The sequence below is a fragment of the Protobothrops mucrosquamatus genome, unplaced genomic scaffold, assembly GCF_001527695.2.
Source record: "Protobothrops mucrosquamatus isolate PMUCROS unplaced genomic scaffold, P.Mucros_1.0 scaffold5776, whole genome shotgun sequence".
NCBI classification, from domain to species: domain Eukaryota; kingdom Metazoa; phylum Chordata; class Lepidosauria; order Squamata; family Viperidae; genus Protobothrops; species Protobothrops mucrosquamatus.
Window position 1 is genome coordinate 7936 of NW_015391623.1, and position 11311 is coordinate 19246.

General features: G+C 52.2%; 1 protein-coding gene across 1 annotated transcript in view; it reads left to right on the forward strand.

The window, feature by feature from the left end:
* Positions 1 to 2341: 2341 nt before the first annotated feature.
* The window catches only part of LOC114923648 (major histocompatibility complex class I-related gene protein-like), a gene marked incomplete at its 3' end in the record, with an annotated part of 12726 nt that continues 3756 nt past the window's right edge, over positions 2342 to 11311 (forward strand). The window contains exons 1-4 of the mRNA XM_029286910.1: positions 2342 to 2541; positions 9518 to 9762; positions 10041 to 10316; positions 10893 to 11155. Coding sequence (XP_029142743.1) covers positions 2342 to 2541; positions 9518 to 9762; positions 10041 to 10316; positions 10893 to 11155 — 984 coding nt within the window. The remainder of the gene's footprint in view (positions 2542 to 9517; positions 9763 to 10040; positions 10317 to 10892; positions 11156 to 11311) is intronic.

Consider the following 11311-nt stretch of genomic DNA (forward strand, 5'->3'; position numbering starts at 1 on the left):
CAAGATGGTCCCAAAGGGGTTTTTTCAAAAGGCAACTGGACTTTCTTCGGCTTTTTTGGCTTGAAAATGTTTAGCTTCTCATCCAAGAAGCACAGAAGATGGACTGGGGGGCCTGATTGGACTTGCCACCTATGAACAGATTGCCTGCACAGGTTGACTTGTGTGGACAAATAGAATGAAATGTGAAAGCACAAGTATATTTTTCTCAAGATGCTGGCTTTCAAAATCCAGATAGTTGTACTGTCTGAGCCCTTTGAGGTCTTTAGCATAAATCATCTCCAGCTGAGACAGGAACGTTGTGGTCTTGTGGGGCTTGGCTGAGCATTTGGGGAAAGAGCCAGACGTCTAGGAACATGGGGCTGTGCAGCAAAGGCCTGAGGAAGGAAATCCTTCTCCCGGACTCACAACCACACTAGGAGGAGTCCCCTGGTTCCTTTCCAGCTAGCGTGTCTGCCTTATGATCTCTTCCATGCTTGCTGGTTTGCACACCTGCCATTTCCCCCTCCACCCTCCCTTCTTCAGGCTTCGCGCAATAAACAGAAAGAAGCAACTGAACTGAGAAGGAAGGCAATAAAGGAAAAGGCGAAGAAAAGGAAAGAACAGGAGACTCAGAGGGGAAGGGAAGGGGAAGGGAGGAAAGGAAAAGGTCCAATAAGAAGGAAAAACGGATTCACTTCCTCAGAGGCTCTTGAGGGAAGTCATTTATCCCATAAGCAGAGCTGTAAGTGAAGACGCCCATTATCCGCTCATGGACTCCCCTCGTGAAATACAGTATTAACTCTCCAAACGCCTCGGAGAAAATGGAAATAAAGCTGCACCTGAGGGGCTCTATTAACCGCCTTCCGGCGAAAGGTCCAGAGGAGGCGAGGGGAAGATGGTGGACGGGCGTCTTTCGGATAGGGCCTCCTCGCAAGGCGAATGAGTGAGGAGGGCAACGCTCTGACCACATTCACACAACGCGCGTTAAACAGACGGTCTGCCTGCCAAACTTGGCTGGCGGTCTCCTAAAAGAGGGGATCGCCTCGCGTTGTGGGCAGTGTCTGATTCAGTGAGTTCCTGGAGGGAGTCGTGACCCGGAGGGAGGAAGCAGAAGGGGGAATAGTAATAGTAATAATAAATAAATAAATAAATATTAATAATAAAGTGGGAAGGGACATTGGAGGTCATCTAGTCCAAGCCCCTGCTCAGGCAGGAAACCCTATATCATTTCAGACAAATGGTTGTCCAGTCTCTTCTTAAAAACTTCCAGTGTTGGAGCATTCACCGCTTCTGGAGGCAGGTTGTTCCACTGGTTAATTGTTCTCACTAAGGAAGTTTCTCCTTAGTTCTAGGTTGCTTCTCTCCTTGATTAGTTTCCACCCGTTGCTTCTTGTCCTGCCTTCAGGCGCTTTGGAGAATAGCTTGACTCCCTCTTCTTTGTGGCATCCCCTGAGATGTTGGAAGACTGCTATCATGTCCCCCCTCTTCCTTCTCTTCATTAAACTAGAGTCTAGTTTAATGTGGTTCTCAACCTTCCTAATGCCGCGACCCTTTAATATAGTTCCTCATGTTGTGGTGACCCCCAACCATAAAATTATTTTCACTGCTACTTCATAACTGTAATTTTGCTACTGTTATGAATCGTAATATAAATATCTGATATGCAGGATGTATTTTCATTGTTACAAATTGAACATAATTAAAGCATAGTGATTAATCACAAAAACAATATGTAATTATATATTGTGAAATATTTATTTCTAATTGCTGGTTGGGTGTCTTTGAACCAAACACCAGGAGACAGGGAATTCTAGTCCCGTCCTAGGCATGAAAGCCAGGTGGGTGGCTTTGGGCCAATCACCAGGAGATGGTGAATTCTAGTCCCGCCTTAGGCATGAAAGCCAGCAGGGTAACTTTGGGCCAATCACCAGGAGACAGTGAGTTCTAATCCTTGACACACAGACCTCATAAACCTGGGGAAAATGGGGGCTTAAGTTCAACAAGGTTAAAAGTTGGGTTATTTGCTCTAAAGCAGCCCCTCTGTCCTGTTGGGAAAGGCCGATATTCCCCCAGATTCTGTCCCTTTTTTCTGAAGTTTTGAAAAAAAGAAACCCAATGGAGGAACAGCGTGTCCCTGAGCATGTGCAGAGATCCCTTCCTCTACTACAGCTTCATCACCATCTTCCTCTCAAGAAATCTATCATTATGGAATTCCCCCCCCACACACCTCCAAGTGGGGCCCATTTTCCCACCACTTCTACAAGCCCCTCCCTCGACGCGCAACCGTTTTCCCATTGGCCCCCGCCCCGCCGCAACCCTAGCCACACCCACTAACTCCCATCCTTGCCCCGCCCCCGTCAGCATGACGCTGCGCGTGCTGGGCGAAGCTATGATGAAGCGCCGGGCGTTCTTCAGCGCGCTGGCCAGCAGGAAAAGCAGCGAGGCGATAGGCCACAACGGGAACGGCTCTCCGGGCGGACGGAACCGCAGCAGCACCAGCAGCACCTCCGCGACCAGAGTGGTAGCCAACACCGCCCCGGCGCACACGGGCAGCACCCTCCGGTCCCAGTCACGGCCTTCCATGGCGGCGCCTGCGTGGCCCACGCGCCTCTCTTCCGGCTTCGCTTCAGCCGTCCCTTCCCGCTCAAATCGATCAGCCAATCGGCGGCGGCAGCCACTCCTGCTAAGCCCGCCTTTCGAGCCGATTCTATCCAATCGGCGCTCTGACTTCGGAGACTTTCCTTGTTTACCTCAGCAACTTGCCTCGCTGACAAGCGTGTCAGGGATGCGATTCTAGCCAAGCGTTCAAACGATCATATTGTTCTTAACAGGCGGCCGTAAAGGCCTGCTATTGTATGGGCAAATGCTCTTCATCTCGACCTGTGTTTAAATCTGACTCCTCCGTCTTGAAAACGACCCCTGTGAAAGGGTCGTTCGACCCCCACAGTAGAGTCTACTGCTTCACCATCTTCCTCTCAAGAAATCTAACTCTATCATTATGGAATTTGCCCCCCCACCTCCAAGTGGGGCCCATTTTCCCACCACTTCTACAAGCCCCTCCCCCGACGCGCGACCGTTTCCCCATTGGCCCCGCCCCGCCGCAACCCTAACCACGCCCACTCACTCCCATCCTTGCCCCGCCATACCCAATTCCAGCAGCCTTTCCTTCTATGTTTTAGCCTCCAGTCCCCCTAATCATCTTTGTTGCTCTTCTCTGTACTGGCTGAGGAATTCTGGGAGTTGAAGGCCACAAGTCATAAAATGGGCCAAGTTTGAAGACCCCCTGCTCTTGATGGTTGATCATAAAAATCAGAAACTGCTCACCCCTTCAATATCTTCCTTATTCATTCTGAGGCGGGTTGTTATTAGTTTGATGCTCTTTATGCATGTAAACTTTTTTTGTTCCCCAGCCTATTGGCTTTGACCTTGACTTTTATTACTGGAACTCGCCGATCATTTGCATTTTTGGCTATCAGGGTAGCGTTCTCAGCCTAACGCAGATTATTGTGGTCTCTTCCTCCCTGTTTTAACCCAAACTTCTTCCGCTGAGACCGTTGGCACCGGAAAAAAACAGCCAATCTCAAAGTATTGGATCACCCAGCCATGTCATTGCGTCAGCAGTTGCTAAGTAGATTCAGTTACTACAGGAGGGATGCAGCTAGCGGAGTTTCTCCTGGCAGCTATGGAGAAGCTTAGTGGCGCCCCCTGGAGATGAAGAGATGCAACAAAACGGCAGTGGCGGGAATCTCGGCTTTTTCCAGGAAAAGAGGACCAACATCAAGCAAGGGGGAGGGAGTCAGTGGCAATTGGGGGCATCGTGGGAAGAGTTGAAACACGAGGCGAGGGACGGATCATCCTGGAGAAACTCTGTGTGGCGCATAAGAGTCGATAATGACTTGATGGCACACAATCAATTAATCAATCTATCGGCTGATAGAATCTATCGATCGATAGATGGATATCTATCCATCGATCGATCTATCGATCAATGCAGGGGTCTTCCAACTTGGCCCTTTTATGACTTGTGGACTTCAACTCCCAGAATTCCTCAGCCAGCGTGCCTGGCTGAGGAATTCTGGGAGTTGAAGTCCACAAGTCATAAAAGGGCCAAGTTGGAAGACCCCTGGATCAGTGGAACCGCTTGTTTGCCTTCAGAGGTTGTGGGTGCCTCATCAGTAGAGGTTTTTAAGAAAAGACTGGACAGCCCCCTCTCTGGAAGGGAATAGGTCCTCCTGCTTGAGCAGGTGGTCGGACTAGAAGACCTTCAGCTCTATTCTGATTGATCCCTCAATCGATCCCCTGCTTCATGACGGAGGCCGGAGAATAGGCGCCCCCCTCGCTCTTCGCCCCCCCCCCCGAGATCATCGCCCCCACTTGAAAGCGATGGAGGATTTGTGAGTTATCAACTCTGATCGTGTGAACGACAAAGTTTCCTGCTTTTCCGCAACAAGCAAAGCTTAACTGGCTGTGGGGTCTTCTTCGCTGAACTCCTTTAAGAACGTTTGGAGTCTCCTTCGTTAATCGGTTCCCCCCCTTTGTACTCCGGAAGAAATAGCGGAAGAGAGAGTGTGGCAGCTTATTTGGGCAGCGAAAACACAGCCCCGTTTGAACCCCACTTTACCCTGGGAGGGATCTCATCTACACAGGTAAGGAGGGAGAGCAGGGACGCCAGAGGGCAAGGGGGAAAGACGCTGCAGGAGGAGAGTTGGGGGACAGGCCGGAGGGGCAAAGGAAAGGGAGGGGCTGTTTGTAGGAGAGCTTGCAGCCTTATTTTACAGGTCGCCCTCGACTTACAACCATTCATTGAATGACTGTTCAAAGTTGCAAGGGCACTGAAAAAAAGGAACTTAGGACCGTTTTTCACACTTAGGATGGTTGCAGCCTCCCACGGTAACCCCAGATTTACACTCGGGTGCGTGACAGCTGCTTCATAGTTATGACGGTCGCCGTGTCCCGGGGGAGTCAGGCGGTCCCCTTTTGCCACCGTCTGACAAGCGAAGCCAACGGGGGGGGGGGGGGGCCGGCCCCCCTTAACAACTGTGTTACCAACTTAGCGGGCCGCAGCGATTCACTTCACAAGAGTGGGAAGAAAGGTCGTAAAATGGGGCAAAACTCAGCGAGCAGATGTTTCGACTTAGCAACATTAATTTTGGGCTCAGTTGTGGTCGTAACTCGAGGACAACCTGTATTATTTTTGAAAGAATTTTCCAGCACTGAGGAACCTTCAGAGCTCAACCTGTCCTCGGCTGCCAAAAGAGCTGCCAATAGAGTTGCCAATAGAGCTGGGAAACCTGCCACGGAGCAGCTTTTCTTTGGGGTGAAAATAGGGGCAGGGAGGAACTACCTTCCCCCTCCAAAGCTGCACCTGCAAGGGAACCCCCTCCCCAGTCTGAGCCTTTTCCAAGATTGTAGGCAGGGCTTCAACTCGCCTTTTTCGCTTTTGTTCTGATGGTCAAAGGCGCCTGGTGTTTTGGCCAGATCCTGCCTGCTTCTCTCTGTCTGCTTTGCTGTGTGTGAATCATTCTCTCTCTGTCTCTCTCTCTCTCTTTCTCTCTCTCTCTTTCTCTTCCTCCCCCTCTCTGTCTCTGTCTCTCTCTTTCTCTCTCTTTCTCTCCATCCCCCCTCTCTCTTTGTCTCAATCTCTCTCTGTCTCTGTCTCTCTCTTTCTCTCACTCCCCCCTCTCTCTGTCTCTGTCTCCCTCTCTTTCTCTCCCTCCCCCCTCTCTCTGTCTCTCTCTTTCTCTCCCTCCCCCTCTGTCTCTGTCTCTCTCTCTGTCTTTCTCCCTCTTTCTCTCCCTCCCACTTTGCCTCTGTCACTCTCTCTTTCTTTCTCTCTCTTTCTCTCCCTCCCCCCTTTTTCTCTGTCTCTGTCTCTCTCTCTTTCTCTCTTTCTCTCCCTCTCCCTCCCCCTCTCTGTCTCTGTCTCTCTCTCTTTTTCTCCCTCCCCCTCTGTCTCTCTCTGTCTCTCTTTCTCTCTCTTTCTCTCCCTCCCCTTCTCTCTGTCTCTTTCTGTCTCTCTTTCTCTCCCTCCTCCCTCTCTGTCTCTGTCTCTCTCTTTCTCTCCCTCCCTCTCTTCTCTCTTTCTCTCTTACTCTCTCACTATTTCTTTCTCTCTGTGTCTCTCTCTTTCTCTTCCTCCCTCCTTCTCTCTCTGTCTCTCTCTGTCTCTCTCTCTCTTTCTCTCCCTCCCCCTCTCTCTCTCTTTCACTGTCTTTCTCTCCCTCCCCCTTTCTCTGTCTCTGTCTCTCTCTCTTTCTCTTTCTTTCTCCCCCTCCCCCTCTGTCTGTGTCTCTCTCTGTGTCTTTCTCCCTCTTTCTCTCTCTTTCTCTCCCTCCCCCCTTTTTCTCTGTCTATCTCTCTTTCTCTCTCTTTTTCTCCCCCTTCTCTCTCTGTCTTTCTCTGTCTTTCTCTCCCTCCCCCCTCTCTCTGTCTTTCTCTCTCTTCCATCTCCCTCCCCCCTCTCTCTGTCTCTGTCTCTCTCTCTTTCTCTCACTTTCTCTCCCTCCTCTTCTCTCTCTCTCTCTCTCTCTTTCTCTCTCTTTCTCTTTTTCTCCCTCCCCCCTCTTTCTGTCTCTCTCTCTCTTTCTCTCCCCCCCTCTCTCTCTCTCTTTCTCTCTCTTTCTCTCCCTCCCCCCTCTCTCTGTCTCTCTTTCTCTCTCTTTCTCTCCCTCCCCCCTCTCCCTGTCTGTCTCTCTGTGTCTCTCTGCCTCTCTTTCTCTCTCTTTCTCTTTCTTTTCCTAACCACCTCTCTGTCTCTGTCTCTTTCTCTCCCTCTCCCCTCTCTCTGTCTCTTTCTGTCTCTCTCTCTCTTTCTCTCTCTTTCTCTCCCTCCCCCCTCTTTGTCTCTCTGTCTCTCTCTGTCTCTCTCTGTCTCTTTCTTTCTCTCCCTTTCCCCCTCTCTCTCTGTCTCTGTCTTTCTTTCTTTCTCTCTCTTTCTCTCCCTCCCCCTCTCTCTGTCTCTGTCTCTGTCTCTCTCTTTCTCTCCCTCCCCCCTCTCTCTGTCTCTGTCTCTCTCTTTCTCTTCCTCCCCCCTCTCTCTGTCTCTCTCTCTCTCTCTTTCTCTCTCTTTCTCTCCTCCCCCTCTGTCTCTGTCTCTGTCTCTTTCTCTTTGTGTTTGTGTGTGTGTGTGTGTGTGTGTGTGTGTGTATACAGCCAGTATACAGCCATCTGAGCTTCCTGGAGGTCTTCAGCATGAGTCCTTCTCTATCCCAGGCAGGAAATAAACTAGCTATCTCTCCTTTTTGCCTTCTCTCAGGCAGGAAACATTCCCATCCAACAGGGACAACTTCCCCTGATCACGTTTCTCAGGAAATGGTTCCTTCTCCCCCGATTTATGGCACAGAAGATGAGATTCAATCACAGCTGAGGCTCCAGCCTCCGTGAGCTCCATTTAAGAGACTAAATCCCAGGCTTGGAAAATATCTGGCTACGGCGGTTTGGTCATATAGAGACTCTCTGCGATTTAATTCAGGGAGAAACTGCTAGACGCGCACCTGTGTGTGTGTGTGTGTGTGTGTGTGTGTGTGTGTTTAGGGGGTGGGAGTAACCCAGGCAAGTGTCTCCCAGCCCGGCTTTAGGGCAATAAAAGGAAAGGAGAAACTGAACTGAGAAGGGAAGCAGGAAAGGAAAAGAAGAGGGGAGAGGAAAGAACAGAAACCACTAAGAAGGGAAGGGAAGAGGAAGAGCAAGGGGAAGAGGAAAGGAGAAGGGGAAAGGGAAGCGGATGGGAAAGGGCGAGAAGTAGGAAGGAGAAGGCGAAACGGACACGGGCAAGAAAGGGATGGGAAAGGGGAAAGGGGAAAGGATCCAACCAGAAGGAAAGGCAGACGAAGGGAGGGACGCGTGGAAACTCCTGGTCCCATCAACCAAGGCGGTCTCTTTAATGAAGATTCTGGCTATCCCCTGGTAGAATCCCCTCCCTTTAATAAACTCTCCGAAGTGGACGAAAGCGCCTCAATTGGAAGCCAAACCAGATCCTGAGGGAAAGACGGGCAGAAGGCCCGGGAGGAGGGGCTCGCTCGCAGGGGCTTCACAAGGACCATCGACCAGGGTTAACGGGCATCGCGGGGACTGCCTTCACACAACAGGCGCAGCCGGGTGGTTTGCGCACAAAACTCGGCTGGAGAGCTCCTTCGGGCGGTCGCTTTCTCTCTCTTTCCCTCGCGGGCCCCGCGGACTTCGGACGGGCGGAGAACTGCAGCGGAGCTCGGAGGGGGCGGGAGGGGGGCCGAAGGGGCGGGGCGAGGGTGGAGAGCGGCGCTCTCGTGGGCGGAGCGAAGGCTGACCCGGTTGCAGGTGCAAAGGTTCGTTGTCTGCGGAGCGTCTCTCGCTCCTGCGGTCGGAGCATTCCAGCCGGGGGCTGCGTGAGGGCGAAGCGCGGCTCCTTGGCGCGTCTCCCGGGGCTCCCGGCGGAAGGGAGCGGGGTGCCGAGCCTGAGGCTGCCCAAACACGCGCCCATCCCCTTCAGATCGTCGACCTCCGCCTTCTGCCGAAAGGTCCCCCAAAGCCCTTTGGGGCGAGGGAGAAGATCGATCGGAGGGCCTTACGAGAAGAATGAGCGAAGGCAGATACCGCAGTGGCTGCTTTCACACAACCGGGGAAACCAGGACGTTTGAGCGCAAACGAAGCCCGGTTGTGGGCAGCCTCTCCCTGGGACCCTTCCCTCCCTCCCTCCCTCCCTCCCTCCCTCCCTCCCTCCAGGACCCCGGAAAGACTGCAGGGGAGCAGCGCCCTTTTCTCTCTTCTTCGTGGATCCGGAGAATTTTGACAGAGTTGGACTTTTCTTGGCGGATCAGGACGGGACCAGTACCGAGTGCGGCACCTGAGCGGCTTTTTCCCGAGCGGACGGGGGCGCCTGGTTGGAGGGAGATGCCGCTGCCCCGGGCGCCCCTTTTGCTCCTGGGAGTTGCGTTGGAGTCCTTCGTGCCCGGGGCTTTGTGCGGTGAGTGTGCGACGGGGAGGGGGCGCCTATCCTGGGCTGGGTCTTTCTCTCCGCCATTGCCCTCCCTCAATCCCAAACTCCTTTTCCCACAAGGAAAAAGAATCTTCCTTCTCTCGCGCTTCAGCCAGCCTCGTTGCAAATCTTTAGTGACGGATTTGTAATCAGCTCCCCTTGTAGAGAGCAGAGAGTAAAAGTGAACAGAGAAATTTCAAACTTTAGCCCTCCGTGTTATCTTACTTCCTCGACCTGCCTGGGCAATGGACCAGGTCCTGCTATCCAGCTCCACCTTGATCAGCAACCTTTGTCCTTGCTTAGAAAGGTTTCTTCTATGGGGAGCGGCCAGGTCTTCCACTTGCTTGTCAACTTCCATGCAAACAGGGCCTCCCTGGCTCTTCCCAAGTGTGGTCTGGGGTCCCCATGGAGGTCAGGCCTACAAACAGCAGTCTGGGAACCTGGAGGGCCCAGAGGGGGTGCAGGAGTATCTTAGCCAGATGGGGTGACCCACTGGTTGGGGGGGGCTGCTGTGTGACAATAAGATGTTGGAGGGGATGAAGTGAAGAAACCCCCCCCCCCATTCTTCTCTTCTCCCTCTCCAAGGTCTCCCTCACACTCCCTGAGCTACTTCTACCTGCATCTGCCAGAGCCCAGCCAGGGGCTGCCCCAGTTCTCCATTAGGGGCTACCTGGACGGTCAGCCCATCAATCGCTATGACAGCCTCACCTGGAAGATGGAGCCTCTGGTGCCCTGGATGGAGGAGGTGGACAAGGAGAACTTTCTGGCCCCTAAATGGGTCTTCAGGGCTGACCTGCAGAAGTTATCAAAACTGGGCCACCGTGCTGGAGGTGAGCAGGGGCAGTGCCACCTTTGGCCTCCAATGGTTGCAGGGGACTTCACACACACACACACACACACACAAGGTTTTCTCCCTCACTTAGAAATTCTTCATGGCCTGACAAACAAACAAACAGGATTAATTGAAGTAAAAGATGTTTCTCCTTGTGTGATAAAGAGGGGAAGGAGAAATCTGATCTCTGGGAAGGGGGAGAGACTCTGAGGCTGTCTAGGGAGAGGAATCCTGGACCCTTTTCATCCACACCCACCCCCTCTGCCTCTCCTTCAGGGCTTCACACCTGGCAGGTGGTTTTGGGCTCAAGGATCTCGCAAGACGGGAGCAAAGGAGGGTTTTTGCACTATGGCTACGATGGGATGGACTTCATCAGCTTCGACAAGGAGACCCTCAGATGGGTGGCAGCTCAGCCCCAGGCCCAGAAGCTCAAGGAGGAGTGGGAGGATGACTCAGGATGGTCTGAGGGAAACAAAGACTTCCTGGAGGAGCCCTGTATTGAGTGGCTGCAGAGATACCTGTCCTACAGGAACAAGACTCTGCGGAGGATCGGTGAGTGGCAAAGAGGGTCTTCACTGAGCATGTTTCTGTGTGCTCCCCCCTCCCCATATGGTTTCTCTCCTAAACAGCCAAGCCATCTTTTAAAATATTGGTGGAAAAAGATCAGGAAGTATCCGACATCACGTTACAGAAGAAAAATAATCTTCAGTGCCCCCCAAAATAAGTACTTTTTAAAAAAAAACTGAGCAAGAAATTCATTCTCATTCTATTTCCCCAGGAAAGTCTTGCAAAGCAGAAGAAACGAATGTTTGGGTTGGAAGGAAATGATCTGCCTGTTCCTGATTTCCATCTGAACAACTTGAACAAATTCGATTTGGGGGCTTAAAATTGAATCAGTCCAACAAATTGGGGAATACGTTGGCCAATGTGGAAACATTACCCCAAATTCTATGTATCCCTTTCAAAACGTAATGTAAAGAACCCCAATGCCCCATTTTAGGGGCTCCCACAGGTTGAGGCAAGGAGAGGGAGCGGAGGGAGAGGATGGTCCAAGGAAGTCTTGCTATTTAAATCACCTTGCCAAAAACTCTGGAAATCCAGGGAATTGTGTTGTTGCTGTTTCTGCAGAGCCCCCAGTGGGGAAGGTGACCCTCAAGGAGGTGGATGACCACCTGGAGGTCCTCATCTGCCAGGCCTTTGGCTTCTACCCCAGGGAGATCCAGGCCACCTGGACCAGGGACGGAGAGGTCTGCAAGTACGGGACCCTCCCTAGGAACGTGGCCCCCAACTCGGATGGGACCTATTATGTCTGGCTCAGCATTGATATCGACCCGAAGGAGAGGGACCATTATCGGTGTCGCCTAGAGCACCAGGGCTTGCAAGAGCCCCTGGTCTTGGCTTTGGAGGAGGAAACAGGTGAGAGGCTCATGGGATTGTGACATGGAGAAGTGGATTTTTCACCAATGTTTGAAATAGTGTGTGTTGGGGGGAGGGCAGTAATTTTCTTCTGCACCATGTTTTCAGGTGGAGAGCAGGGAATATAGTCC